Here is a 25932-nt window from a genome sequence, read left to right as displayed (position 1 = left end):
CTAAGCAGATCTTAAAAAGAACCTTGTGAGTCTAGATGTAATGCATTGGTGGATGTCATCTGAAAGCAATGGAAGCACATTTGCAGATGCGTTAACTTTAGACTTACTTTATGACATGCCCTCAATTTCAATAAAAGTGCTCCAAGATGAATCGCCAACCAGTGAGGAATGTCCTCGCACGTTGAGAGGGAAGAGTAGCACACATGTGAACAAAATATGAGACAAAGTGGTAGAAAGGAAATTGGCGCTCACTTTGGCAGTGAATCCACTGGAAGAAAAACAGACCTTCCTACCTTTTTTTTTTTTTTGGTGGCTGGCTGGCATCTTGCCACAAAGTCCAGTCTGTTGCATGAGCCATTTTGAACGGCTTTGTTAAAGAGGAATTCAACCGAAGAGCCCAGACCTCACTGGTCTAAGTACTGCAAAGGTTCTGGAACATTACATAACCTTGCTATGAATGCATAAACCACTGCTCTTATTCTCTCTCGCTCACACATGCACACGCACACATCAGTATTTTTTTTTTGGACTACTGGACTGAGGTGGAGTTGATCCAAACAGAGGGTTGTCTGTAACTCTGAGCCGGTTCTCCTTTAAGGGAGGAATGTTCCTCTGGTCAAACAATCAAATTTTTGCTTAGGTTCTCATGAATGAACAGAACTAGTTTTGATTAGTTGATTTGATTATTTTTTTTTTTTTTGCAATTATTTTCATATAATTATGTATTATAATTTTATCCACAATGATGTAAGTGCTGGCGAAACATAAAATAGAGCCTTATTTATGCAACAACTCGTAATGTTTTCCTCCTGAGGCCCCAAAATTGACTCCAGATAATTTGACACTCATAAATGTCTTCAGGCAGCTGGAGTTCAAGAAACTTCACATTGTACATTGGCAGGCAGCATAGACTATTAATAAAAATGAAGCTCAAAGCAGCTTTTACTCTAGTCAGGCCTGTTTCATTGTTCCTGTATGTGTTAGTTAAGTTAGCCCGCTGTCTGTTTCCTCAGGAAGAGGCTTGGAGGATGGAATCCTTTCCTCATGGATCCTGATGAAGTGGAGGGTGGAGTGTGACACAGATGGAGCAAAATCATGTCACTGTGGTGATTGATTTGATTTACAAAGCATTTGGCATCTGGGAAGTGAACGATCTGGAACCGTGTTGGGCAGTTAAAGTCAACGATAAAATAAAAGGTACTGTGTTAATCTGATTACTGTAATTACTAAAGACGCCTCATCTGGGATGTGGAAAGTGAGAACTCTGTATCAAATCTGTGCTTGTATTCTGGTTCCTGTTCAAAACCGCAATATGCCTCTAGGGGTAAACTATGTAGACTGACTGCTCTCTGGTGGTGAGTAGAAGAAATTGCATTTTCATAATTTGCAAAAAATAATATGTGGGTTTCATGTATAATGTGTTGTAACCTGTTGGTACCTGTACAGATGCTGAATCATACTTTCTCCTGCCTTTATACTGCCAAGAAGGTTTGGCACCTGCCTGTGGTCCTGTGGTATATAGCATTTTATTTGTGGTGCAAATTTAGGAGTGTGTTTGGATAATTCTTCCAAGTGTGAGGAAAGAGCTGTTCTAGTGCCCCAGTTTATCCACCACAGGGGGTCAGTCCACCTGTGTGTTTGGTCAATATACTGTGAACACTGTGTGTAGGCTATATACCAAACATCAGGTTAAATCATAATCCAAGTTTGTGAAAAGTAGCTTGAAAATTTTCAGTCTTTTGTAAAGTAGCCTGGTGTGGGTTGGAATTGAACTAGGGCTTTTTTAAAATCACCAGATATAACTAATTTTTTTTTTTTTTTTTTGTGGCTATAAAATTCATACAAATATTGTAAAATTTCATTTTTTGACACCGGGACTGCTTAATATAATTTTTCTTTAGGTGAAAGCATGGATCAGTCATGGGAAAACCCCTTTACGTGTTGTCCAGCATATTCATGAAAGGAGGGGAAAAAAAGAAAGAAAAATATATTCTAAAAATATCTGAATAATGAGAATGGCGATTAGAGGAAGAGCACTGATGGATGGTGCTTCATTAAATAGTTTGCCATGTGGTTGGAGTGCAGTGGTGTGTGGTTCTGACCTAGCTATTTTTAACCCTGTGGGACAAAAATGGCTCAGATTTTCCAGATGATCATCTAAATCCGTCCACTTTATGGCACTTACAAAAAAGAAAGAAACAAAAATGACCAAGAGGAACATTTATATGGGGGTGAATGAGGTAATCATTCAGTTTTAATGATTACTATGGAAATACTATCTAGCTTAAGTCTTGTCTGTGAAACCGGGGGTTAAAATGTCAGTGATAATTAGCTACATTTACGAACAACAAAAATCAATGAGAGGTCTTCAGGAGTATTGTGAACGCATCGGCTGTGTCTGATGAATCTTTTAGGTGAGCGAATTGTTCTCGACTCTTAAAGGGATAGTTCACCCAAAAATGAAAATACAATTACTCACCCTCATGTTGCCACAAACCCGTAAAACCTTCGTTCATCTTCGGAACACAAATTAAGCTATTTTCTTTTGATGAAATCCGAGAGCTCTCTGACCCTGCATAGACAGCAATGTTCCCAGTCCCAGAAACGTAGCAAGGACATCGGTAAAACAGCCCATGTGCCATCAGTGGCTCAACTTTAATTTTGCGAAGCTGAGAATACTTTTTGTTTGCAAAGAAAACAAAAATAACAATTTATTCAACAATCCTTCTCCCCGAGTTACCGTCTTCCGCCATTTTGGAGAGTACCACGTACAACGCATGTGCGCACTTTATTCTGAACGTAAACAACGCTGATAACATTGAATATAAAAAGTATTCGCGTAGCTTTTCATAACTGAAGTTGAGCCACTAATGTCACATGGACTTACCGATGTCTTGCTGTGTTTCTGGGAACATTGCAGGGTTTCATCAAAAATATCTAAATTTGTGTTCTGAAGATGAACGATGAAGGTCTTATGGGTTTGGAACGACATGAGGGTGAGTAATTAATGACAGAATTTTCATTTTGGGGTGAACTATCCATTTAACTGAGGCGCCTGACTGTTTTCCTGACTCAAGAGCCAATAGCATTTGAGTGCGGACTGTAACAGAGCATCTCATTGGTTGGATCTACTAAACGAATACGCCCATTCGTTGAACCAAGTAGACACCAAAGGAAACAATTATCACATTTTATGATTTATATAGTGGTTATATTATCATATAAATAATTTACTCAAATGAACTAAATTTGAAAGAAGAGAAAGAGGATGAAGAATTATGAGTGTGTAAAAATGACAAATGATATAAGAACTTATTATTGGCAGCGGACAAATGGAGGAAAGTTTTTCTTTGCAGAGAAAAGCTTATTATATTTCCCAATACTTTTCTTTTAAAACGACTCAGTTGAGAGAATGATTCAGTCACTCACTTTTTTGCCACACTCTTGTAAGGATAACCTGCAGAAACGGCCTCTGAATGAATCTTGTTAGTGAATGAATTTAAAAGACTCGACTCACTGATGAATCAAAATTTCCACCACAAGAGATGACATTATCCGTGTGTGAATATCTCTTTAAGAATGAAGCTGAAATTGGATCCTGTGGTTCCTGTACCTCATACAGCCATCATCCTTCTCAACATGCTCTCACCGACGCGCGCGCTTATAAAACCCACACGCATCGCAGATTGAGATTATTATAAGGACCACCCGTTTCTCCGTTTGATATGAAATCATGCATTTCATATCGCCGTGGAGAGAGGAAAATCATGCATGTGTCTGATTGACGAAAAGCAAGGATTTTTATCAGCCCATATGCTTTCAGACACCATGCACAACTAGCCAACAGACACCATTGATGATCGATAAGAGGTAATCATATGGTTAACGCGTGTATTTCGTTATATTAAGTAATATTTTAATGCACAAGCATTGCGGTGTGTTTTGGCCTAACGTTAAAGAAAGCAGCAGGCATGTTGGTAACAACACGAGTCGATTTCCGTCCATCGCAATTTTTTTTTTTACATAGCTTTAGTTGAGATTGGCTTCAGGATTTGTGTTAACAGGCTGTCAGGGCGGTGTTTGATGTATATTTGGCTCGCGTTCATCTTCATAAAATGCTCATCTAAGCACAAATATACACATATAATATGTGTGCATTTGTTACACAAGCAATGCGGTTCAGTGCAGCACACCAGCTGGAGTTAAATTACCGAGTTTATTGACAAACGAAGGATACAATAACATCTAAAAGCCAAAAGCTGAGTTCATTTAAATGTGTGTGCGAGTCTATGCTGAAGATACATGTCAGAATGAAGGGACACATTTATTCAGGTTTGCAAATAAAAAACATTGATTTTCTCTGTATTTAATGGAAATACTAAATGAGTTTTTGAACGTATTTGTCATTTTTCATTGCGAAATTAGTTGCTTTCTTCTGAAAACTACTTTCTTCTGAGGTCTTTTATTCTGCTTCCTTATTTTAGTTTACTTTCAGTTTTGAGAGCTGTGAAGTGTTTACAGTATACTTTTTCTTTTCTTTTATAAATCTAGTTTGAAACGTGTCATGTTCTTAGAAATGTAATATTTGTAGTCATGCTTTGTTTCGGAAAATGTTAATGCTAAAGAAAAGAAAAGGTTTGATTTTAGTGGCTCTTAAATGTCAGGTGGTACAAATCAAGCAATGTTAAAAATTCCTTTATTGACAAAAAAAAAGGCAAAAACATTTGTAATCAATAGATCTGCACTCCATTGATCCATTGAAATTAGATATCACCATGGTACCTGCCACTAAGCATATTTTATAGTGTATTTAGGTCTATTAACTTTAACAGCTTTTTTTTAAGTTAAGGCCTGGAAACCAGAATTTAAAAAAAAAACAGGCTGTGTTTTTCAGGCCTTAATTTAAAAAAGTGATCTAATTACATTTTTGTTTCTGCATACATATGTATGTGTGTGTACTTTGTAGATTGTGTCCGGCTGCTTTTGCACTGCAGTATCCTCATGGGTTTAATAAAGCATCCATTTAGCTCTCCATCCGTTCTGCTGCTCGATGAGCCTTGCTTTGCCCAGCCAATCTTTCATTCATAAGGCACTGCCTTATGGCACCTTAAAGGCAGCACTGCTTCTCTTAATATATGATGCATTTACTCAATGCAGCTTTGTCAATGCTGCGATCTTCCACCCACATGACAAACCTGTGCACCAATAAGGAAAGAAAGTTATCTACCCAGTCATACATTTCTGTAAGTTTTTACTGTTGACTTTTTGTTTCTTAAACTGCATGTTCACAAATGAGATGCATGCACATGCAGCAGAAAATGTGCGATCACGTGTTCGTCTGTGAAAACTGCTGAACTTCCTGTTACCATTGCTTTATGACCTCATTGCACGCCTGCCCTTCACAACCAGCAAAAACACGTATAGGAACTTTAAATACACCCACCCTCACCCCTCCTCTATGTGTGCATGTTGCCTATTGCTACATAAAGAACATCTAAATTTAGTGACCGCACGTTTTTGACTCATATCACCCCATGAGGAGATGTGCTGATGTCACAGTCCGTTAGTTTAGCTGTTTGACCATGTTCTGAAATAAACTTGATTGTTTATGACCTCTATGTATTCAACAGATAAGTTTTCAGATTTTCAACCAGCTTTGTTACAATGTGCATTTCTCTCTTAATTTTAGTAATGGTTGACTGATATGGATTTTATGGTGGCTGATATAAAGTTGATGTTTATGCTATTAACATGCATACCAATTGCTGCAATTCAATTATATTTTACGTTCTTATTAAATTAGAAAATTAATTGTAAACTATTTGAACTTGATAAAAATAGCTTTTAGCAACTTCTTGATTCTGTAAACTTTTTACACACTTGGAATAATTTTCTTAAAGACCAGGCAATGCTAATTTACATTCAGTAAACAGTGACATATGTCACAAATGGATATAGCACAGTATAGTTTGTAATCAATGATTTAAAGATTATGCTTCCATCTGCAATCACATGCTGGATTTCGTAGCACGGTCAACATAAAAGTCCTGTCACTGTCTAATTAAGCTTCTGACACTTATCGGCCAAACAGAACAACTTCTCGGCCGATGATGAAAGTGCAAAATATTGGTCAATATATAGGCCTTGGCAAAATATCAGTGTACCACTAGTTTCCTGCACCGTGATTCCTGTTTATTTGTCAGCAAAAATCTGCTCTGGGAGTTTTGCATCATCCGGAAATCTTTGAACAGCTTCAGGGCTTTTCTTTTTCTGTTTTGTCTAGTCATGTAGCAGCAATTAAAAATATAATTTTGTGTTTCTAGTGCATAGACACAGCCAAGTTTTATTAAAACCTGTCTTGCAAGCGGTGAATTCTCTCTTTAATTGTTCCAACTAACCCAACGTTGACACATTGGCTGAACCAGTGGCATTTTGGGATGGAAGTTGGAACCACCTTTTTGTCCAATCATTGGGAGACTAGTGTAGGGAAAACTGCAGTTTGTTACCACTAGTGGTGCAGAAATGGCACACTTCACCTTTCGGGATGTTGGAATGTCCTTATTTAGGGAGGTGGGATTGGCTATTGTTTGTTGGAACAATAATGAGCAAGTTAAGGCATGTGAGGATTAGTGACTAACTTCCTGTGTGAAACTTGTTTAATTTGCATCTCTGTTGATATGCAGATCTCCTTTCATGACTGTTGGCTTGCCGTTGGAAGTCTGCAGTATTTGTGACGCATAGAAACAGTATGACTGTATATGCTGCAGATGACGGTTTAACGGCTACATCTGCCATTGATGTGTCAATGTTGAGTGGACAATATCCGTTTTTTTTGTATTACTGTTTTTCTTCTGAAAGTTTATATTGTCATCTGAGTACTCTTCAGTGTGGATGACCTTAATGCTAGTAAACGGATTAAAAGCCACACAACTCCGATTTCATGGTTTTCAAAACTGTGTCAGTTCCTTCTCGCTACACTCTGTGCAACGGGTGCATGTTTTGTATTTTTCTCTCATGCTTTGAACACTTCTAGCCTCAGGTAAGAGTGCAATTCATGTTTTCCATTAGCTGTTATGGACCAGAGGTCATGAAAGTAGATCAGCTGGAGATGTTATGAGCACTTAGATGCCTTGTGGAAGATGGCTTGTAAAACAATGCGGCTTCCTTGAGGTTTCTGGAATTTTCTTGGTGTCAAGGTATTAGTAATATTTCATATTCAATGCTTAATGTTATTTATATATATATATATATATATATATAGATAGATAGATAGATAGATAGATATTTTTATTTTTTAAATGCAATTTATTTCTGTGATGCAAAGCTGAATTTCAGCATCATTACTCCACATGGTCCTTCAGAAATTATTCTAATATGCTGATTTGCTGCTTCAGAAACATTTTTTTTTAAATTTTCAATATTGAAAAAGGTTGTGCTGCATAATTATATGAAATGCTTGTTTACAAATGAAAGGTTCAAGTGATGTGACATTTGATATGGTCTAACCTCTTAACTAGATTTAGTCCAGCTAACCATTTGAACATTAACCCAGTGCCTGTTTCTCAGATGATTAACCAAATACACTTGCAGGAAAAAAGGTACAAAAGTTTCCACTGGGATGTGTTACGAAGCTTTAAATAACCTTAACTAAAAGAAAAATGAATAAATGTCAGAGTCTTCCCTGACTACCATAAACATAAGCAAAATCTCAAGTTCAGAGAAAATGGCACCCTCTCCCTAGCACTTCCAAAAAGGCAAACAAAAGTATTTACACACAAATTAAAAGTAACAAAATAATATACTTCTTGGATTTCTGCGGCATTCACTCAGTACTGATGGATAAGAGCGAGAGCAAGAGAACAAACATGCAACACATAACATGCCCAATAGGTGACACGTTTTACAAATACGTCCACGGACGTAACAGATGCTACCTTTTCAGAAGGTACACCTTTGTACCTTATTTACCCCTAAAGGATGTATGATGTTAACTTAAAGATACATATAGTAGTGCCTAAAAGGTTTCATATCAGTACCTAAATTGTATATATTAGTACCATTTTGAAAAGTTAGCGCTCCAGTTACAACTTTTGTACCTTTTTTCCTGAGAGTGTATGAAAGACACTTTCTACAGGAAGTGAGAACAGCGCAGGCGAGCATGAATGCAATCTACTGTATGTCTTTTGCTCTTTGTGATGATTCACTCCTGTTAGACTCATGAAACACTGATTATTTTGGCCCAAGGTTTATCATTATGGATCACTGCTTCCTAACTATGTGCTTCAAAGGGGACATACTTGTTTTTGTGGTGCACAATGACAGCACTAGACGGCAAGAGGAACTGTTTGAACATATGAGGAGAAGGTTGACATTTAGATCTAAGCTCAATATGATGTGTACATGACTACTATAAAGGATTACGTCTTGTGCCATTTATGACAACAGAAGCCTGCTGTTGACTCCAGAACAGTTGTGCAACGGGATGTGTATCATGTCTGAGATTTTGGACAGTGTTTTGGAATGGTCAGCAAACTCTTGCATCACTCCTGGCAGCGTTAATATCAACCAATGACGTTTTAAATAAAGTCTGAGAGGATTGATACTGTGACACTTCCCACAGCCTTTATTAGTTTTATGAGCGTCAGATAAAGACTTGGGCTTTGCATCGGCTTGTTTCTCCTTGCTAACACAGTAATAGCAGAGGGCATGTCTGTTAAACATTTACTTTACTCTTCTCCTGGAACAGTGAGTTTTCCGTTGTGTGGTTTCAACGGGACATTGATTTTTGTGTCTTATTGTAAAGAGTCTTCAAGTGTTTTTTTCTGCTCTTTCTCTTGCAGTGGGGTCGGGTGGCCATGGACCCCTTCAGCCAGCTGATCCTGCTCATCTCGGTGGTGAGTTTTTTCACTTTCCAGTGGCTCTTTCACAGCGTGAGCCCCTGGGCATCGTCCAAAATCAGCTCTGGCTTCCTCAAACTCACCCACAAACAGAAGATCGAGTGGAACTCAAGGTATACAAACATGATTTGTGTCATCTGTTTGAGTGCTGGGACTAGTTATGCATTTCTCTTTCCATGTATTACCTTCTTATGTTCAGTGTTTCCTAAGTACAAAAGAGTAATTGTAAGTTGTATTTGTTTGATTCACTAAAAAGAACTGGCTCACACAAGAGTTATGTGTTTAGGAATCAGACTACACTGGTTGCACTGTGTGGTTCTGATTCAGATTAATTCATTTGGGAATCACATAAACATAGTTGCACTGTATGGGTTTGGTTTGCTAGCAAGGTCCAGCTCAAAAGACTAATTTGTTAAAACAGGTCAGACTCTATGGTTTTGATTCACTAAAAAGTGGCTCATAAAGAGTCATTTGTTTAGGGATTGGACTACTCTGGTTGCACTGTGTGGTTCTGATTCATTAAAAAGAACTCACTCAAGATTAATTCATTTGGGAATAATTAAGATATAACTGGTTGCACTGAATATTTTATTTTACTGAGAAGAACTGGATCATAAGAGTCATTATGATAATGATTCTGATTCACTAAATTAAAAACAGTCTCAATAGAATCATTTGCTCAGGAATCATTTGGAATATCTCAGCTTATTATATGGTTTTGATTTACTAAAAACAACCGGCTCGAGACATTTGTTTAGGAATCAGATTACACTGGTTGCACCATGTTTTTATTTTTTTTTATTCACTGAGAAGAACTGGGTCAAAAGACTCAATCATTTAAATAATTCCTTAATGATTTTTTTTTGATTTACTGAAAAGAACTGGTTCGTAAAGAGTCGTTTGTTTTGGAATTATGCTACGGTGGTCATATTGTGTGCTCTTGATTCACTAAAATGAACTGACTCAAAAGACTGAATCGTTCAGGAATCTCTTAGACATCTCATAGCTTTCTGGTTCACAAAAAAAATCCTGCTGATAAGACTCAATTGTTTGGGAATCAGATTAAACCGATTGCACTGTATGGTCCTTATTTACTTAAAAAAAAAAAAAAAAAAAAAAAAAAAAAGCACTCAAAATATTTGTTCAGGAATCATTTAGACATAACTGTTCACTGATTCACTGGTTCATAAGAGTCATTTGTTTAGAATTTAAACTCCAATACATTTACAATTATACGTTCAATAACGTCAAACTATAATAACCGTTCTTAACTGGCAGCATGTTAAATATCCCCAGTGGATTCGCAGCGGCGCTTTAAATATTTCCCTGTTAAATGTCTTATCAGAAGATTACTCTGTGGAGAGCAGGTTGTAAGCTGTCGCTCAAAATCACTAACGTATGCGTAAAAAAACTGGCAAGAGGCAAAGATGGCAGTGATAATGCTCATTTCAGCGGGCTGTCAAGAGAACAGCCAGCTGGAGGAGATCTTTAGATGTAGGACACACAGTGCCGAGTTGATTGACAGCAGTCAGTCGCTCCGTTTCGATTGTTTCAACTTGACATTATTCTATGGGAGAAGTAAACCACTGTTAACACTGTTGTCATGTGATTAAAACCTCTGGCTTTTGTGTCTCTGCAGGACTGTGTCCACGCTCCATGCCCTGTTGGTCGGCCTCTTCTGCCTCTACATCCTGTTCTTCGATGAGGCCGTCAATCAGGACCCCGTATGGTGAGCGCTCGACCTGTCACGATGCATGCAGGGCATGCTGGGAAAGCGCTGCTCTTCACAGACGAGCAGGACGCTTTCAGTAACCGTTTTAAGGTGATCTTGCAGTAATCTCAGTGCCTTTTTCTCATCTTTACCACAACAGGGGAGATCCTACTCTGGTGAAGATAAACGTGAGCATTACTACAGGCTACCTCATATCTGGTGAGAGCTTACGGCAGTTGTCTGATAGTGTTTGGAGAACTGCATCATGCATGGAAATGCAAGACATTTTGAGGGGTTTATTGTAATATTTAGAGTCTGATTTGAGAATTTAAGTGTTTTTTTTTTCTTAATGCTCTTGATTTCTTTTTGGGAGTTTTCTAGTAGATTGATTCTATTTAAATTGCTGGTCAGCCCAGATTCACCAAAGAAATGCCTCAGTAGCCACACGTCACCATCTCTGACCATTTTAACCTGATTGCAGATGATTCTGTAAATTCTCTATAAAAGTAATTTTTTTTGAAGGATGATGACTTGTTTTTTCCAGTTTTTACTTGCATTTTTAGTTTTGTTTGCACTCAGTGATTGCTTAGCATTTTCTCAGTTTTGTTGTTTTATCATTTGTGTTTTAATTTGTTTCCTCATGACTTGTTACAAACTATTTGACCAATTTAATGCATTTATGAGCTTAATGTACATAAGCTGAAATTTGACTAGTTTATCAGTAACTGATGGAGAGAGACTCAAACAGCATTTTTTTTGTAAAAGCTTTATAATAACAATACTTCAGAAGGTGTTAATTTAAAAAATACATTTTTAAAATTAAGTATGAACAAACAATTAACAATTGTATTTTTATTAACTAACTTTAACAAACAATGTCTAAAATGCTGTAAAAAAATACATTGCTTATTGTTAGCTAATGCATGAACTAATATTAACAAATGAGACAATATATTTTTATTATTAATCAAAATTAAATTAGACCTTTATTATAATGTATTTTATCTTTGTCTCAGTTTTTCAAATGATATTTATTTCAATTTCTGAAAATGTTTTTATGGTATTTCATGGTATGCCTCTTCATTTTGTTAGTTCATGAAATGTTAATTTTCTCCCCAAAAAATTTAATAAATAAAAGAATGGCCTTACAGCCATCAAAGGTATCCAATGAGACTTTATGGAATCCTCTGAAACAAGTTTAAGATGACCACAGAGAAACATTTTGGTGCAAATGTCCCTAGATCGATGTTTCCTTGTGAGATGTGGGTATATTATTGGTAGGCCATATTGTTAATAGTACTTGGAATGTATTAAATCACTTATATGCTCAATTAAAACTGCTAAATTCATATTCCTTACATAGTTCTGACTCTTATTGCCTTTTTTTCTGTGTTTTCCAGATCTGCTGCTTATATTTTACTATTGGAGAGCAATAGGAGACAAGTTTTTTGTAATCCACCACCTGGCAGCATTGTATGCTTACTACTATGTACTGGTGAGTTCCCTGTTGTCCCATAACAGAACATGCAGGCAAGATGGGAAAGAGACAACCAAGAGTGAGCAGTGGTAGTGTCAGGTGTGCAGCTGGTGCTAAAAGCTCTGTGTTCACTGGCTGACGCTCCACCACACGAGCGTTCACTTATAACATAGCACTAAACCTATAAACAGAAGCTGAAAGTCAGTTGTTGTTTTTTCCCCCAAAAGGATTAGTCTCATTTCCGTCCTATATGTGGATCCCATATATTTAACCCCATATGTGGCCTGCGAACATCTCCTTTGATTTTAAGTGTTTAAATTCCAGAAAACATTTTGTTGTCCTTCACTTTACTTTTAACTACTGTATACAAACAAAGTTCTCACCTGTATAAAATATATATGTATTTTTATATTAGAGATAAGTATTGTGGTTGACTAGCTATCCAACAACTACCTTGATGATAATTTAAGTTTATCTACATTTTTAAACAATGTAGATAATGCAATGTAGATAATGCGGAGCATGTTGACCACATTCAGTGCTTTTTATTATTTATTTTATTTATCATTTATCAGTTTGCGCAGTACAGTTGTTTTGGAAAAAACATTTTTTTTAAAGTACTGTCATTACATACAAACACATTTAGGCTGATGTCTTTAAAAATAAAAAAAAATTGTCCAACGTTGAAAGATTTTATGAATCTTGAGATTGAATCATTCTGTCCAGTTTTGTTGTGCTCTTTCTAGTTTTCAACACAACAACCTCTCTTTTGTAAAAACTATTTTGCTCATCCCTATTTAGCATATTCCTTGTTAAATTTGGTTTCCAAATAGTTGCTGTTACCAGCCCAGATCTTTAGCCACTAGACTACACCACTGAGGCCACTACTGTTCACTCTTGGTTCAGTTGTACGGTTACCCTCTAGGTCACCAGGTTCTGTAGCTGACTATGATGATGATGATGATGATGATGATGGTATTTTTTGCATGGAATGCTCATTAACTGTTATGCAGAAGTCCATTTTCTCCTCCTCAACTCCTCCTCTACCTCACTGATCCCCCTCAGCAACTCTTATCGGTCACTTCTGGCCGGCTTTCAGCCCAGACTGCACCAGATTGGATTGTGTGCATGTGTTGATGCTCTCTGCTGCTGTGGTGCTGTTGGAGGGTTTCCTTGTGTGCATGCTCTGATACCTCCCCTTGCTTTGAGCCGATCTTCCTCCTAAACTCTCTCTCTTCTAGAACCTAACATCCACGTCTCAACTGCAGGATGAGTAACAGCCAGAAAGCACTTGTTTGTTGGGCTGATCCACACTCACGATATGGGAAGGTTTTGCTGAATAACAGGTTGATCTGGTCCTCAGCTGAATTCTAAATAACAATGCATTTAGTTTACATGTTGCACAGGTTATTACTTGTGCCTTTTGATAGAAATTAGTCAGAAATGAGTTAAAAATTAATCTAAACACTTAAAATAGCATCTGTTGATGCTTAGTTGTTTGGAATGGGTCATTCTGTAAAATGGGTTTAAAATCAATAATGGCAATAATACCAGGCAAATAATTTGTTGTTAATAGATTCATCAACTATAATACATAGTATTGTCATTTCTAGCTAAATTAATGTGTATTTGGCGTGTAATTTCAGCAACGGAGTAATATGGTTGACACAATGTGACAAAACTATGTTGCTCCCTTTATAATCAACAAAGATTTCCAATAAACACTATGCTTTCACTATACTTTGCTCATTAATTTTATTAAAATTATTTATAATTTATTATAAAATCATTGTAAATGATTCTAATTATTATAAAATCGTTCTTTTAAATGGAGCCGATTTTATTTATTTTTTTTTTTTTAAACAAACAAATGTTTTGCTGATGATTATTTTTATTTTTTTTCCCATAAAACATTTTATAGAGATTTTGGAGATTGTAAAATTTAAAAAAAGATTAAAAAAATTAAAAAGATTTATGAACTTGTTGTATATTATGTACACACACACGTATATAGATACATATGTGTGTACATTATATATGTATATGTATATGTGTGTGTATATATATATATATATATATATATATATATATATATATATATATATATATATATATATATATATATATTTAATCAAAATAAATTAAATAAAAATTAAATATTTATCTAAATATTTCACAAATATTTTGAATATCAGTATACCTTATAATAACTACATATGCTACATAATAAAGTTATTAAAAGCTGTTAATTTCTAAAGTCATTAATAGATAAGAGTGACTTGACATGTTAACTTGTTTTTCTGGGTCATGCTTGCACGGTATGTGTTTACTAAAGGCACGAATGGTTAAAAAAAAGCGTGACTGAATATACTGTACCATATTATTACTTAAGATCAGCTGTAATTCTGCCATCTATCTTGATAATTATTTCATTTTAGTCCGAAATATTGTGCACCAAGTTATACAAAACAGACAACAGGCACTCAAAAGGCACTTGTTTTGCAGAATGACCATGACAAATTATATTTAGTGGCCTTGTTTATTTCTGAAAATCGGCGCCACAAAAAAACTCATTCCTAAAAATGCATCTGGGGCAGCGACTGATGATATAAATGGCTTTACCGTTGCTTATATACCCTACAGTTACCTTGCTTGATGATCGCCTCAAACCCGAAAGTGCATTTTGTTGTCAGGATGTAGACCATACTGTCACTGGTCACTTTTATGACTGCCATTTCAAGCCTTTTTCTAAATTATTACAAGATAATCGAGGTAATTTAACATGGAGCTGGAAGTCTCTGTTGGGTTTCACGGAGTAATTAAGTCTGTCGTTGGAAATGTCATTCGTTGTTATTGTTTCCTGTGTTTAGAAATGCTATTAGTGTTAAAACCAGAACTTGTTTTAGTGTCTTTTTTATTACTGCAGACTAAATTCCAATATTCGCCTTATTTTTAGAACAGCGTAATAAACCCCATCAGTCTTTTCAGTGTTTAATAATTGTGCTTCATCTTAAGAGCAAAGCGTTTAGCTATATCAAGCGCTGACACGTATCAGAGGCATTTTTTTTTCTTAGAAGTAGAATAAAATCGAATTAATTTGTCAGTGTGTCGTGCGATTTGTTTCTCATAATGCATGTCCAACGAGTCTTAAATGTTGTTGCTGCTTCTGTCGTTCGTTCTTGTTGCATTTTTTCTGCACCTTTTTTTTCCAAGAATCTGTCTGTCAGTCTGTCTCTGTCCCACCTAACATGACTTCTTGAATAACGCAGCCTCACTTCCTCTGACCAGAAAAACCCTTCATGCAAAAACTACCAGTGTCACTATTAGTCGGGTTAAGAGATGAGGGCTATAGGTTTGGCTGATCTAGATGGACTCTCTCCTGTCTTGTCTGCTGTCCTGCTGTTATGGAACTCTGAGCAGTTACTGAAGCCCAGTTACAGTATGGACTTACCAGTACCTAGGGGTACCAGCATGCTTCTGCTAGCCAACCTGATTATTATTATTTTTTTTTATCCTTCATTTTTATATGGCCCATTTAGCAGTAAGTATGCTAATGTGTGTTTTAATTGCAGCCCTCAAGGTAAGTGTGTTATCGAGAAGCCAAAGGTTTATTCTCTTGCTGTTGGAATGATAATGTTCAAACTGGTTTGGAGAGGAACGCTTCATTGGAACCGGTCTGAATAATCCTTGCTTTGCAAGGAAAAGCAGTAAAAGGCTTCATTCTGACAGAACGTGCAAGGCTGACCATGCAGTGAGATCTAAACATCCGAGACCACATTCAAAATCTGGGATTTTATTTGTATTTAACCTAGAAACAAATTATTAGCATTTTGGATTTTTTTTTTAACGCAGTTATAATATTTTTAAATTATTAAAAAATGCTTAAAATGAAAGGTTCACTTAGAAATTTAAATTCTGTCATTTATTCTGTCCTCACTTGTTCCAAACCTGTACAAGTTTCTTTCTTCTGTTGAACACAAAAGAAGATATTATGAAGAATGTTGGTAACCAAACAGTTGACGGTTACCATTGACTTCCATAGTATTTTTGACTACCGCCAACTGTTTGGTTACCAAAATTCTTCCAAAATACCGTATCTTCTTTTGTATTTGGAACAGCTTTAGGGTGAGTAAAAGAGAAGAGAATTTTCATTTTTGGGTGAACTATTTCTAGGTCATAGTTAAATAAATTTGACATTGATTAATTGAACATCTTTGTACAGATGGTTAGAAGGTCTTGCTTCCATTGAAGCACAAGATGTTCTTTAGATCATTTTAAAATCATGCTGAAATATTTGATCATCAGGTTTTACACAAACTTGTGGAATCATGCAGCTTAAGAGCCGCTGTTGTGAATATCATATAAAATACATTTTAATATATGCTATTCATGTCTGTAGTTATAATTTGTAGTTAAGAATTCAAAATAGAAGATTTTCCACTAGTGGTTTCAGTCTTTTGGACTTATTTGAAATGCGGGTTGTTATTATCGACGGCTCAGTTTTGGTTTTTAATTTCACAATTAACATTAAATAGTTTTGTAGTCTATTTACAGAAACGTATAAAGGCACTTTAAATGGCAAAATCAGTAATCAGAAACAAAACAAGCTATTTTTTGTTCAAATTTATTCTGCTTTATTTAGTGCATGATTGAAAATACTTTTTTTCATGATGTGTGTATTTAATGCATAAAGTTGACAATATTAGCATAATCACTCTGATGATTATACATTCTACACCTTCATACATACACGTTTACAATTTTACATGCATTGCAAGTAAAAAATCGTAAGCCATTTATAACCACTACATATTCACTGAAAATATTCTAAATATAGACAATAAATACTGAAGGGCATTGTTTGGTCTTAAAATAAATCCTATATTAATAGAAGAACCATTTCCATGCAACCCTTTTTCTATTTTCTATGTTTTTTTACTTTGCTCTTTTGTTATATCTGTCAGAGTGAAGTATCATACCTTGGCACTGAAGCAATTACTGTGAGTGCCTGACAGCAGGAGATATTGAGACTGTTGGAGCTGATTCATGTGGCTGTGCTTTCCTATAACTCGTGTCTGTGTCATTGTTTGTTTGTTCTTCACCTTGTGTTTCCAGGGTCAAGGAATGTTGCCTTATTTTGCTAACTTCCGTCTGCTTGCAGAGTTTTCCACACCGTGTGTAAACCAACGGTAGGTATTTGACTGATTAAAGTACAAAATATTTAATGGACAAACTTTGTAATTTTGCCCAACATGTACATCTTGAAGCCATTAAAGACAACATGAGATCTGAACTAACACTATGTACTTTAAGTGTTTCTGGTTTTATTATGCACAATTTATTATTATGATTTAAAATGATTATTGTAGACATTTATGTCTATAAGCTAATGGGCAGCGAACAATATTTAGCTATAAGATCTTGGCTTAACATTGTGTTATAATTGTAATAACATTTCCAGCATTATTTTTTGCTTTAGCATTATTTGTTATTTGTCTGTCCTTACCAAAAGTAAAAATATAATTAGACAAAAGCATAGCCAATCTGCACATGACCAAGGAGATTTCACTGTGGGTTCACCCAAAAAGGAAACTTTTCTGAAAATGTACTCTCCCTCAGGACATTCAAGGCATTGATGAATTTGTTCCTTCATCAGAACATATTTGGAAAAATTCAGCATTACATCACTTGATCACCAATGGATCCTCTGCAGTGAATGGGTGCCGTCAGAATGAGAGTCCAAACAGCTGATAAAAACATCCCAATATTCTTGTGAATCGAAAAGCTGCATGTTTGCAAGAAACAAGTCCTACTTCTGGCCAAAATAGTCAACAATAATGCTTTCTTCAGTGAAAAAGTCCATCCTCGGTTGACTTCTCACATCAAAATCCTCCAACATATTTGTTGCATATCTGTGCATATTTCTCTCCTGATTCAGACAGTACAAACTGTTTGACTGGAAAAACTCAATATTATGGATGGAGGACTTGTATTTTAGCCAGAAGCAAAGAAAAAACCTTAATGTTGGGTTTGTTTGTTACAAACTCACTACTTTTCACATCACAAGATGCTAATTGATGGACTAGAGTTGTGTGGGTTACTTGCGGACTATTGTAATGTTTTTATCAGCTTTTTGAACTCTCATTCTGACGGCACCCATTCACCGCAGAGGATCAATTGGTGAACAAGCGATGTAATGCTAAATTTCTCCAAATCTGTTTAGATGAAGAAAAAAAATTATTCATCCATGTTGGATGGCCTGAGGATGAGCACATTTTCATTTCTGGTTGAACTGTTCCTTTAAATGTGTTTCAAGTGCAATTTCATGCTGTCTTTAAGAAATTAAACAAATGTTGTGATGGTACTGTAGATTAGTTTACAGCATGTCACTTTGCTCACCTGTTTTTTCCAGCTGGTTCTTTGAAGTATTAGGTTACTCCAAAGCCTCCAAGCCCAACATGGCTAACGGGGTACTGATGGCAGTGGTGTTTTTCCTGGTGCGGATCGCCGTCATGCCGGTATACTACAGCCGAATGTGCTCGGTGTATGGCACAGAGGCCTTCTACGAGGTTTCCTTCGGCGGCCGAAGCGCTTGGATCTTCTCCAGCATCTGCCTGGACATCATGAATGTCATGTGGATGCATAAAATCGCCCGCGGCTGCTACAAAGTCCTGCGTTCCAGACGGAAATCTAAACCCGAGAGCCAGGAGAATGGAAAAACCGATTGAGTGAAAAGAAAGGGCATTTGAATTTTACACCACTTGCTCACAGACAGGGTCGTTGTCTTATTGACGGTCTTCATGGGACACTATGGTGTGATAGTGACTGGTAAAGACTTTGAAAACCACCCCAGAGCAATATTTAAGTTAAGACCCGAAACTCTGACAAAATGTCAAATTGAGATCTAGTACACCAGACAAGACTGGCCGCCCACTTTTATTTTGTTTGTTTTGAAACTGTACACCAAAATCGCAAACCATGCACTGTTCGAGATCACCGGCTGAACTGTATTTTAACCAACTTGATTTTAAACTGTGGGCAGGTAAACCACATTATTTATTCATCAAAGTTCAGTCCCTCGCTCTCAATCACTGTACTGTGCAAAGGGGCCAAGCGGTCAGTCACCTGATGTTCACGTTTACTTCGAAGCCGCGTATATTGACTGTGAAAGATTCATCCACACAACTGCACTGCACTAAACGAGGAAAATCAGCAATCTGGATCAGTGTACTCAAGAAGAATCTCTTGGAAAATTAATGTCACATTGTAATGGATTAGATATTTTATCAAATGCACCGATGAGATCCAACTGTGGGTTAAATAGGCTAAATATTTTTTATATACAAGATATGAGCAGTGATGAGCGTTAATACAGAACTGTTTTTAAGAATGAAAACCTGTTTACACTCGCTCCAGATTCAGTTCAGATTTGAAACGGACGTCACGCTTTGTTCGCACTGTACAGTTAATTGCATGTGGCAATGTTGTTCTCTGAATGTTTGCATTGTACATAGAAATTTTCTTGAACATACAGTAATTATTTTAATTACGTTGGTGTACAGTGTATCCGATCGATACTGAATTAAATGATCGATTATGATTTGGAAATGGTTTTAAAAGGAAGCGTAGCTTGTGAATGTTCGAGGACTTCCTCAACGTCGGATCTTTTTCCTGCATCGTACCTAATTTATTGAACTAGTTTTGAACTGGGACAGCATGGTAATGTTTGTACGGCATATTTATTTTTTTTAACGGAAAGATATAAAAGTTGTCAATGTATCGGAGTAGATATACAGCATATGACATGAGAGAATTCACAATACAGATATACTTTTATGAATTCATTTTTAAATTCATTGTCACTATGTATGACGAATTTAGTGTAGAATATTCATACTGTTTTTGATTTAAAATGTATGAAAGACTGTTCGAGATGGCTTACAGCGATTTGCGTGGAAACAATTTTAAAGCGGTTCTGTTTTTAATGAACTAAGTACTGGAATTTTTAAATGCGTTGTTTCTGAGAGCCAAACCTATGAAGAATTGTCTCTATTGGCACGAGATATACAGGAATCCATGTTGTATTTTTATTTTATTTTTTGCCTTTGTATTCAGTCACTCAAAATGCCTTTTTTTTTTCTTTAAATAAATATCTTTTATTTACTTTTTCTAGTGTCATTTTGTACCACATGGTTCATTGTATGGCCTTGTAAGGATGTATGACTATCACATTGATTGTTTTATCTTTTTAGTTCTTACTAATGTTCAAACCAAAGGTCAAAAGTATAGAATGGCTGTTCTTAATGGTACATATTAAGTAAATGGTGGCACAACAACAGAAAAAAACCCAGTTGGGCGAGCCATGCATTGTTGTACTGTACAAGTGTATTAAAAGTTAATTCAATGTAACTTTCAAACCCTTGCAGGTCATTTCCAAGGACACACTGAATTATGAATCTATGAACAGTTAAATGTCATTTAAGATGTTTTTTTTCTTGTCTGAACAATATTGAATTTTACTTTTACTAAGTCTTTTCAATGCATACATTTCCAAACCTTCAGTGTTCAGCATTGTTTAATTTATGGAATGTGAAAATGCACAATATCATGTGTGTGTGTTTTTATTACTGAAGCGTTCCTTATAATGTCACAGGAAATTGTTGCCATGTAAAGGTTTACAGTTGTTACCACGGTGAGCACCTTCCCATTATACCGAAGGAAAGTGCATGTAGGAATGACACAACAGCTATTTTTGAACACGTTCGTTTCACGTGTTTTAATTTTTCACTTTCATTATGCCATTTGCCTCAATAAAGCAATATATTAATTTTGATCCATGCTGATTTTGTATGTCCTTTTTAAGGTGAATCCTTTGTTTTTGGTTCATTTCAATATCTTGCGTATTAATTTATTCGATTACAATTTGTTGAAAAAATGAAAACGCAAAATGCACAATTACGTAGTACCAACTAAGCTTTCATAATCTAATTAATATTTATGAGCTACGCATCTGTGTTCGCCCCGCCCCGCGCGCAGTGCATGCTGGATGACGCGGAAGTAGCGGTGCACGTTGACATTGTGGAGCGTCCGATCCATACAGAAAGGTGAGTTTAGCTGTCATATTTGTCAACTTTTAGTGGTCGATATCATTATGTTAAGATATTTAAAAAGCTGGTTACGTTTTAACGAATGTATTTTAGAGAAATATGTGGTTTGGTGTTCAGTGACATTGTTTTACATCACTGTATGAATGATGTTATATAACATTTTGGGTTTTGTAAAAGTCAGAAATTTTTAAATATGGTATAAAAATGATCAAAACTATTGATTTTAGTTGTGCGCTCACTGACAGTATAGTATTTTAGCCCATATATCTCTTAAACGAGTAATTAATGTAAAACAACTCTAGGAATCTTTAGGAAATACCGCTCCAAAATGACTATAAAAAAAGCATAAACACACTATAACAGTAGTTCATACCACATATTTCAAGTCATATGTAGCCTTATGAAAGCTTTGTGAGGAAAATATATTTTTGCATATAGCCTACATAAGATATTTTATAATCCTTATATTGTCTGTTTTTGTGACATAAGTAAATTTTTTTGTTAGAAGGAAGAAGTTCTACAAGTTAGGGACAATGTGAGGGTGTTTAAATTATGAATTTTAAGAAAGAAAATTGATTTTCTATGAACAGCATAACACATGTAATGATGCAACAGGATCTACTTGATCTTTAATGTCCTTGATCTATTGATCTCTTCAGGATTGGTGTTCATCATGGGTGCATCTGTATCCAATCTTGCCCCAACTATTCAGGCAGAGTCTGCGATGTCAGCGCCTCATTTTAGTGGGGTGTCCCCACCCCCTGGGTGTCCCATGCATCAAGAGCCCCCTAAAAGTGAGTCATGCACCATCTGTTATCATGAGCTTGATATCAGTGCATTGTATGTAATAATTATTGATAATGTGTAATATAAACCCAGGCTCTCCGCCTCCCGAGTGCCCCATGCATCAGGCTCAGACGCCTCCGGCCGGCCCTGTGCATCAGGAGAGAGCTTATGAATATGTCGAATGTCCCATGAAAGCTTCAGAAGGAGCCATCGATCCCACAAACATGGTGAACTGGGCATCCTGTCATTAAGATGATGCTCTTTGAAATTGTCTTGGCTTATGTGTGTTAATGTTGCTTTTATGTGTCCCACAGATGCCCCCTCCAAATCAGGTACCTGGCCCGGACCAGCCGTTTCCTCTGTCTGTGAAAAGAGAGGAGTCGAAAATCCCACGATCAGGCACAGGCCAGAAGTGGGTTTATCCTTCTGAACAGATGTTTTGGAATGCCATGCTGCGGAAAGGGTGAGTTTACCTTTATGTTTCTATTCCTAAATCTATAGCTTACAAGCAGACAAGTGTCCTGTTTATGTTTTGGGGAGCTCTAAGTGGACCAGATATGCCTTTTGGCTTAGATTCAGGAAGCTTGTGAGTGCTGTAACTTGATTACCTAGATAGAAATAACAGTACATTATTTCCCAAGGTCAAGAAGCTCCAACTGCACATGGTATACAAATAGATGAATTCCAATAGAATTTGATGTTAGCATGTTTTTGAAGTTATTTTAATGTTTTAGAAAAGTCTCTTCTGCTCATCAAAGCTGCATTTATTGCATGATCAAAAATACAGTAATATTATGAAATATTATTTCAATTTTAAATAACTTTTCTATTTTAATATATTTTGAAAAGTAATTTATTCCTGTGATGGCAAAACTGAATTTTGAGCATCCATTACTCCAGTCTTCAGTGTCACATTATCCTTCAGAAATATATTTACTGTCACATTTGATCATTTTATGCACCCTTGCTGAATAAAAGTATTAATATAAAAATACTCTCCCCAAACTTATGAACGGTAGTGTGCAAATATAGCTAATAAGTGTCTCATATTAATAAAGAAGTCATATAAAAATGCACATTTATTTTTATGTTAATGCTTTTATTTTTTTCTTAAATTATTATTCATGTATTATATATAATTCACATTATTCTTATTTTTTACTTAAATGTTTTTTTAAATAAAAAAATATAAATAAAATGTGTAAAAATATAAATGTTGTTTTAAATGAAATATTTATAATCAACATTTTTTTCTTGGCTCATTTGCCATCTTAGATATTTTTATTCTATTTTAATTGTTGCTGTGCATTCTGAGATTGCTTTATCCATACGGTATATGCAAGATGCTACCTTATATTTTGGATCAAATTTGGTATTTTGACGGGCAAATTTGGTAGGCAAACTTTGCCTTCATTTTAGGGAGTGCCTCTGATTTCTTAAAATGCTTTCTAGATAGGCAGCACACTATCCCCCAGTTTCACAGACAAGGCTTAAGCCTAGTCCCAGACTAAAATGTAAGTCTGAGCTGGTTCAACTGAAACAAACTTGCACTGATTGATCTTAAAATACATCAGTGCGTTTGTTTTGTCTCAAGATGCACACCAGTAATGTTTTTTTCCAAAGCACGTTTATAAAAATTACTCAAATGTCCTAATTGAACTATGGCCTAATCCTGGTTTAGCCTAAACCCTGTCTGTGAAACCGGGCCTATGTTCGGAAAGAGCTATTGTTTTGATACTATGCAGAAAAGACAAGAGCATGTTTTGCACATTTTGGAAGGAAAATCTGTCTTTTTTTTGTGCTGAATTACTGTAAATAGCTAATTGCTGTTTGTTATTTTTGTTAGGTGGCGCTGGAAGGATGACAGTCTTGCTCCAGAAGACATGACCAATATAATCCAGATCCACAATCGTAACAACGATCAAGCCTGGCAGGAAATCCTGAAGTGGGAAGCGCTGCATGCCAGGTGACTGCAACACAATTCTCACTTTCACATGAGCAATGACTGAGAGCATACTGTGTTAAAAAGTGTCTTTTTATTACCAGAACTTAATACTTTTATTCAGCAAGGATGCATTCAATTAATCAAAAGTGAAAGGAAAAAATCTAATATAAAATCTAAATTAAAACTTTATACTCATCAAATAATCCTGAAAAAAAAAAGTACTACAGGAATAAATTACATTTCAAAAATATTCAAAACAGTTATTTTAATAATATTTCACTATTTTTTACTGTATTTTTAATCAAATAAACACAACCTTGGATAGCATAACAGACTTCATTCTGTATTATGTTGTGTTCTAATGAAGAGATTATATTGTTAGCAGAAATAATGGCCACTGATAATAAAGTAACTTGTGATGCCAAACACATTTTAATCAGATAAAAGCTTCGTCATCACCTCTGAAGCCCTGTTGCTGTCAGATAAGCGAGGTGATAATATTGTGTTAGTCGCCTTCTGTTTGTCATTTGATGGTCACTGGCAGTGCGATCTGCTTTGTTTCTACAAACTGCTAAGTATGCAAGAATCATCATGGCGCTGTTCGTTTCAAACACATGTTTGTTTCTGGCAGTGAGTGTCCATGCGGTCCATCTCTGAAGAGATTCGGGGGCAAAGCCAAAGAGTTCTCGCCCAGAGCCAGAATACGTCACTGGATGGGGTGAGATATAAAAATAAATCCCAAAGGAAGTGTTTAAAAAGCTACAGAGTGCTTGATTTTTCTCCGTTAACTTTCTCTGTAGATATGAATTGCCTTACGACCGACATGATTGGATCGTAGATCGGTGCGGAAAGGAAGTCCGGTATGTCATTGACTACTACGATGGGGATATTATTAAAGACACCTACCAGTTTTCCATCCTGGACGTGCGTCCGGCCTACGACTCTCTGCAGGCCGTCTGGGATCGGATGAGGGTGGCCTGGTGGCGCTGGTCATCGTAGAATACACAATAAACCAGTTTTAATCTTTCTACATCACTAGAAGACATCACAGACTATTCGGTTCCAATATACTAGAATCTGTGTGCTGCTGAGTTCTGACTGTAAACATGAATCTTTGCAAATTATTGCACATCGAGAGACTTAAAGGTTTTGAGTGTTCTATGTTGGAGAGCAAAGTGAATCAGTGTTTCTTTTTTCTTCTGATGAGGTTCTGAATTAATCATCAGCAAGTGTTTTTCTTTTTCTTTTTCTGCTTGTTGAGTGAAAGTTATTAAACTGTAAATCTGGATCTGATCTTATACAGAGGTTAAACATATCCGCTGGTTGTATGTCTCTCTCAAAGGCTGATTATTGAGTGTTTTAGTTCATGTTGAGAGCGATTGGCAGCTGTTAGCGTTTGTAACCAATGGTTTGATGGTTTTTGCTTTTTTCATGCATATGAAATAGTGGAGTTTGTTTTTAACCCATTGTTCAGTCGGTCAGCACTTCCATATTCATTCTTCCGTCAGATTTCTTGTATCTACTGTTTGGTTTTATTTATTTTGTGCAAACTGCTTCATTACTGTGTGTGTATGCTGGTGTGTTGCTAATTATGTTCTCTTTTGAGTGAGCGTTTCTTCAATATTTTCCCCTATTTCTCTGATTAAATATCATTTGTAACCCAGTTCACTTGTTTTAAATCTGACCTGCAATAAATTATAATTCAAACTTTCAAAGCCTGATTATTGAGTGTTTTAGTTCGTTGAGAGCAATTGGCAGTCTTTGCTTATGAATACGATTGATCCGATGAAGCATATGAAATGTGTGTTTGTGCATGCTGAAGTTTTGCTGGCTGCTTTCTTTGAAAGAGCGTTTCTAAAATATTTTACCCCCGATTTCTCTAATTCTCTAATATTTGTAACCCAGTTTTAAATCTGACCCGCCTGACCAGTCTTAAAGTACACATGCTTGACTTTTAGTGCTTCACCTTTTCACTTTCCAGATTACACCAGTAGATGGTACACTTTCCT

General features: G+C 36.1%; 2 protein-coding genes across 7 annotated transcripts; both read left to right on the top strand.

Moving 5' to 3' along the window:
- The first annotated feature begins 1053 nt into the window (after positions 1 to 1053).
- Positions 1054 to 20917, top strand: LOC306863042 (TLC domain-containing protein 4-B-like). 4 transcript variants are annotated; one of them, XM_079406200.1, is made up of 7 exons: positions 1054 to 1197; positions 8841 to 9010; positions 10537 to 10626; positions 10769 to 10827; positions 12009 to 12103; positions 17201 to 17274; positions 18498 to 20911. In XM_079406200.1, the coding sequence occupies exons 2-7, from the start codon at positions 8856 to 8858 to the stop codon at positions 18811 to 18813; spliced, it is 789 nt and encodes a 262-aa protein (XP_079262326.1). In that variant the 5' UTR covers positions 1054 to 1197; positions 8841 to 8855; the 3' UTR covers positions 18814 to 20911. The 4 variants fall into 4 exon arrangements, with proteins under 4 accessions (XP_079262326.1, XP_079262325.1, XP_079262324.1 ...); XM_079406199.1 differs by lacking the exon at positions 1054 to 1197 and adding an exon at positions 3582 to 3870 and having other exon boundaries at positions 18498 to 20917; XM_079406198.1 differs by lacking the exon at positions 1054 to 1197 and adding an exon at positions 8619 to 8745 and having other exon boundaries at positions 18498 to 20917.
- Positions 20918 to 21119: 202 nt separating this feature from the next.
- Positions 21120 to 25643, top strand: LOC306863220 (holocytochrome c-type synthase-like). Of its 3 annotated transcripts, none has more exons than XM_079406458.1 (7): positions 21120 to 21189; positions 21852 to 21986; positions 22072 to 22205; positions 22293 to 22441; positions 23825 to 23944; positions 24555 to 24641; positions 24724 to 25643. In XM_079406458.1, exons 2-7 carry the CDS (start codon positions 21866 to 21868, stop codon positions 24920 to 24922), a joined length of 810 nt encoding a protein of 269 aa, XP_079262584.1. In that variant the 5' UTR covers positions 21120 to 21189; positions 21852 to 21865; the 3' UTR covers positions 24923 to 25643. The 3 variants fall into 3 exon arrangements, with proteins under 3 accessions (XP_079262584.1, XP_079262586.1, XP_079262585.1); XM_079406460.1 differs by having other exon boundaries at positions 21905 to 21986; positions 24724 to 25635; XM_079406459.1 differs by having other exon boundaries at positions 21151 to 21189; positions 21698 to 21986; positions 24724 to 25635.
- The last annotated feature ends 289 nt before the right edge of the window (positions 25644 to 25932 follow it).

This window comes from Barbus barbus, assembly GCF_936440315.1.
Source record: "Barbus barbus genome assembly, chromosome: 44".
Taxonomy (NCBI): domain Eukaryota; kingdom Metazoa; phylum Chordata; class Actinopteri; order Cypriniformes; family Cyprinidae; genus Barbus; species Barbus barbus.
The sequence above is the reverse complement of the archived record's forward strand: the minus strand, read 5'-3'. Positions and strand labels throughout refer to the sequence as shown.

Coding starts and splice junctions, on each gene's coding strand:
- LOC306863042 (XM_079406198.1), top strand. CDS start 8,707: ATGTCTGTTAAACATTTACTTTACTCTTCTCCTGGAACA. Junction 8,746..8,840: donor TTTACTCTTCTCCTGGAACA/GTGAGTTTTCCG, acceptor TTTCTCTTGCAG/TGGGGTCGGGTGGCCATGGA. Junction 9,011..10,536: donor AAGATCGAGTGGAACTCAAG/GTATACAAACAT, acceptor GTGTCTCTGCAG/GACTGTGTCCACGCTCCATG.
- LOC306863220 (XM_079406458.1), top strand. CDS start 21,866: ATGGGTGCATCTGTATCCAATCTTGCCCCAACTATTCAGGCAGAGTCT. Junction 22,442..23,824: donor AATGCCATGCTGCGGAAAGG/GTGAGTTTACCT, acceptor TATTTTTGTTAG/GTGGCGCTGGAAGGATGACA. Junction 23,945..24,554: donor TGGGAAGCGCTGCATGCCAG/GTGACTGCAACA, acceptor TGTTTCTGGCAG/TGAGTGTCCATGCGGTCCAT.